The sequence below is a fragment of the Trachypithecus francoisi genome, unplaced genomic scaffold (assembly GCF_009764315.1).
Source record: "Trachypithecus francoisi isolate TF-2019V2 unplaced genomic scaffold, Tfra_2.0 Contig01082, whole genome shotgun sequence".
NCBI lineage: Eukaryota > Metazoa > Chordata > Mammalia > Primates > Cercopithecidae > Trachypithecus > Trachypithecus francoisi.
In genome coordinates this window covers 5306-9772 of record NW_022681123.1, presented here as the reverse complement: position 1 = coordinate 9772, position 4467 = coordinate 5306, and the positions used below count along the sequence as shown (strand labels likewise).

At 45.6% G+C, this 4467-nt stretch overlaps 1 protein-coding gene across 1 annotated transcript; it reads left to right on the top strand.

Moving 5' to 3' along the window:
- Positions 1 to 854: 854 nt before the first annotated feature.
- On the top strand, positions 855 to 1907 carry LOC117090703 (uncharacterized protein C2orf27A-like). The gene is given in 2 exon segments (XM_033223248.1): positions 855 to 1379; positions 1381 to 1907. Coding segments are annotated over 2 exon segments (399 nt in total). The 5' UTR covers positions 855 to 1304; the 3' UTR covers positions 1705 to 1907.
- Positions 1908 to 4467: the final 2560 nt, after the last annotated feature.

The window sequence follows — 4467 nt, the reverse complement described above, 5'->3', positions numbered from 1 at the left end:
GCAGGGTAACATTAGGCACATGTAGGATCTCAGGCACCAAGTGGATTCCTAGGCCCCTGGTGAACATCAGACACAGGTGTCCAAGAGGCCCTGGGGAAACATAACTGAGTACAGGTAAGGAGTTGACCTGTGGGGAGGGTGAGCAGTCAGCAGCCCACTGGGGTCCTGAGTAGGTCTTTTGGAAGGAGGAGGCTGAGGGGATGGAACCTTAAAGAAGCAACCTCACTTCCTTGGCGACAGAAACTAATGGAACTTAGAATTCTGGTAACCAGGCCAGGCACGGTGGCTCACACCTGTAATTCCAGCACTTTGGGAGGCCGAGGTGGGCAGATCATGAGGTCGGGAGTTCCAGACCAGCCTGACCAACATGGTAAAACCCCATCTCTACTAAAAATAAAAAAATAAAAAAGTAACTAGCCGGGTGTGGTGGTATACACCTCGTGCTTGTAATCCCAGCTACTCAGGAGACTGAGGCAGGAGAATTAATTGAACCCAGGAGGCAGAGGTTGCAGTGAGCCAAGATCATGCCACTGCACTCCAGCCTGGGCAACAGAATGAAACTCCATCTAAAAAAAAAAAAAAAAAGAAGAAGAAGATTTCTGGTAACCAGGCACCCACATCCTAGGGTCAGCCCCGTAGCCAGCTCACTTGGTGGGAGACGCTCAAGAGAACAAGATGTCCTCGTGCTGCATCTCCACATCTCAAGGCTGCTGCTTCAGGAATGGCGGGAGTGAGAGCCTTTCTCTTATGACGATGCCCATGTATGTTCATCTCTCACCCCAGATGCCTCTGGCCATGTGGCACAAAGCCCCCCCCAGGTACCTACCACAGGACAGGAGTCACCAGGTAGACAGCAGGTCCCAGATGGACACCAAGGCCCCAGATGGAGCTGTCAGGCCAGGCCTCACCAGTGATCCCACCAGTGCCACATCTGCACATTGTCCTTGTCCAGCTGGAGCCTCTGGAACTCATTGAGACACAGGCACATGGCAAAGTCACCTGCAGTCTGGAAGACTTTCCAGGGTTGATGTTTTCAGGCTGAAATTCCTTTATATTCAGTGAGGTTGTTTTCGTGTTTAGAAATTCCAGTGGAAAGTGAGTGATATTGGTGACCTTTCTCCTTTTTCAGCTCCTGCTTCAGGTGCAGAAATACAGCTATTTCCAGTGCCAGCTGTTGAGCCAGTGCCAGCACCAGGGGAAGGGCCCCTCCAGGGACAGTGCTGGAGCTAGAGGCAGCTCCAGAGCCCTCCTGCCCCTGCCATGGGACTGCCCAGGACCAGCCCAGTGAGGAGCTGCCTGACTTCATGGCACCTGCTGTAGATCCACCAGCCTCAGCTCTTGAGCTGAAAGTGTGGCTGGAGCTAGAGGTGACAGAGAGGGGGTGACCAGCACAGCCACAGCCAGCAGCTCCCTCACTGTTCCCAGTCCGGGGCTCAGTGGAAACCATGGAGGCAGAAACCAGGGTGTGCAACCTGTGCTCCTCTGCCTCACTGGAGAGGGACTTCACTCATTCAGCAGAGCAGCATCCCAGCTGCTGAAGAGCCTGCTGCTACTGCTGCTGGGGGTGTTTGCCTGCCTGCAGGAGAGCAGGAAAAGGAGCCTGTGAGCAGGGGTTCCAGCAGGTCCTCCTGCTCCCAGAGGCGGCCTCCTCCTCCAGGCATGGAGGTTTGCCCTCAGCTGGGCATCTGGGTCGTTTGCCTATAATGTGCTGCCCAGGATGGGCTCTTCTTGACAGGAGGACAGGGGGTGAGGAGGCCAGGGAGCCTCTCCAAAGGAAGCTTTTAAACTCAGCAGCTACACCCCAGAATCTCCATGCCTCCACCTGCCCAAGGATTTATCCACAGCGCAACTATGAATTTTGAGTTTCTACAATAACACTGAAATAAAGTTTGACTTTTTGAAACTTCCATGACTTCTTTCACTCCCTAATACTGTAGATGGTGTTTTTGAGGCGATGTTGAAAACCTCTGCTAGTTGTGGGTTTTGTTGTGGTTCTTTGTGTGATTAAATTACCATCTGATCAAGTGATATTGAAAACCCTTCAGGTATGGCTTTTAGAAGACTTTGACCTACTTTTGCTTGTGTTGACTCTCCTTCCAGCTTTTTGGAAAGAGGGATCAAGTAGGTTCATTTCTTAGGCAGATCAATCACCTTTTGCCATCATAGTTTTAGCATCGGTTTCCAAAATTTGGTGTACAAGTTGATATGTTGGTGTTTTTAGCTAATGTGGGGTTGAAACCAAATGCCATAGATGAGGAAGCTTATAAACAAATTATTTCTCTCAGTTCTGAAGATGAAGTGGTCAGCAGATTCCAGTCTGGTGTGGGCTTGCTTCTGGTTCATAGACAGCCATGTTTCTACCATGTCCTCACATGACAGAAGGGATGTGGGAGTTCTCTATGGTGCCTTTGATAGGGGCTACTAATCCCACTCCTGTGGTCCCTGCCTTCATGATCTAATCATCCCCCAAGGCCCTACCTCCAAATATCATCACATGGGGAATTAGATTTCAACACTTGAACTTGAGGGGGACAATAACATTTGGTTTATAGCATCAGGTTACCCAGAGCCTGGTGCACTCAGAGGAAATCCAAAATCTTCTATAAGTATTTGCTGGTCCCGTCTGGGCTTAGGGAAATCTTTAATTGCAGCTCTTGATTCAGCTTGGTCCAAGCTTAAATTCTGCATTTGCCTGCATAACTTGTCCATGGGACAGACGGAAGTTTAGATGCAACTGACCATTTGAGTTTTAGGACAATTAATGGAAGAAGGCTTGGCATCTGGATGAGAAGTGGAGGGAGAATAGAACAAAGGTGCAGAAGGAGAGTGAGCACAATGAGAAAGGGGAAGAGGGACATCCGGTCATAAGGGCCAACTGGAGGTCAGGGAAGGTAACTTTCTTTGGATTTTAAACTCAGACCACATATCACATCAGAATCACCTGAGGGAGACATTTTCAATGCATATTCCTGGGTTTCTTCTCTTGGAAATTTTTATTTCTTAAATCTTGAGTTGTGCCAATTTATCTGTATTTATCATAAGAATTTTGGATAATTCTTACTTATCCAGAACTCCAGGTGATACCTCACAAGAGAGACTGCTACACTGTGGTGCATTGGCAAGACTTTTATTGCTGCTGAATTGTTTTATCTCATACCCAATTGAAAGTAAAGGATACCAGGTGCTTAGGTTGAACAGAAAGTCCTCTGCCATAGGGAACATCTTCAGCAGCCACAGTAGCAGAGGGATGGGTGGTAATGGTGGAGTGGATGGCTCTTCGCTTCTGACAGGGTGTCTGCTTATGTGTTAAACAAAATAGCACGGTATATATTTCACAAGAAATCTGCTAAAAAATGAAATAAAATAGGTTCATGTTCTTAAGAGGCACAGTATTTGCTATGGCAGCAAGACCAAAAGGCTTAAGTATCAAAAATGTGCATAGTAGTTACAAATATTTTTGCATAAATAAAACAATGTGAGTATCTACATATGACAATAACTCACGCAAAAAATATTTTTAACTGAGATTGAAATCATTTTATACACAACAAATGTTATCACTGTATTTTGAAGTAATATATTGTTTGTATATAGATGTTATAAATAATACTTATTTAAGTTATTCATCATTTATACAACAAATAATTCTTTGAAATCTACAAAATGCTGGTTTTGTTCTAGGCACTGAATGTACAAATTGAAATATAATATTTGTTCTTAGAGTGTGGTAGGTTAAAAAATACAAAATAGGCCAGGCACAGTGGCTAACACCTGTAATCCCAGCACTTTGGGAGGCTGAGACAGGTGGATTACCTGAGGTCAGGAGTTCGAGACTAACCTGACCAACATGGTGAAACCCCATCTCTACTAAAAATACAAAATTAGCCAAGCGTGGTGACACATGCCTGTAATCCCAGCTACTCTGGAGGCAGAGGCAGGACAATCGCTTGAAACCAGGAGGTGGAGGTGGCAGTAAGCCGAGATCGCACCATTGCACTCCAGCCTGGGCAACAAGAGTGAAACTCTGTCATATATACACACACACACACACACACACACACACACACACACACACACACACACACACAGTTGTACTACTGCAAACAAGAGTTACTAATAAAAAACTTCAGGAAACCTAGTGTGATTATTTTTAATAGAAATGGATATTTTAATACAGGTCTCTTGTTTTTTCTTGTGGAAATAAATGACAAGATGGAATTTCTGGGTGTTTGGTATCTGAATATTTCAGTAGAGCAGGTATGGTCAGTTTTTCAGAGACATTTTACCATCTTACTTGCCCATCGGCAACTCGTAAGATATTATGTGGAACAACATCCTCTCCAACAACCTCCTCTAGCAGTCTTCGTAAAGTTTGTGAATTAAATGGGTTGTTTTTAGTTTTTGTTTTCATTTTTTGAGACAGTCTCACCCTGTCACCCAGGCTATAGTGCTGTGTTGTGATCTTGG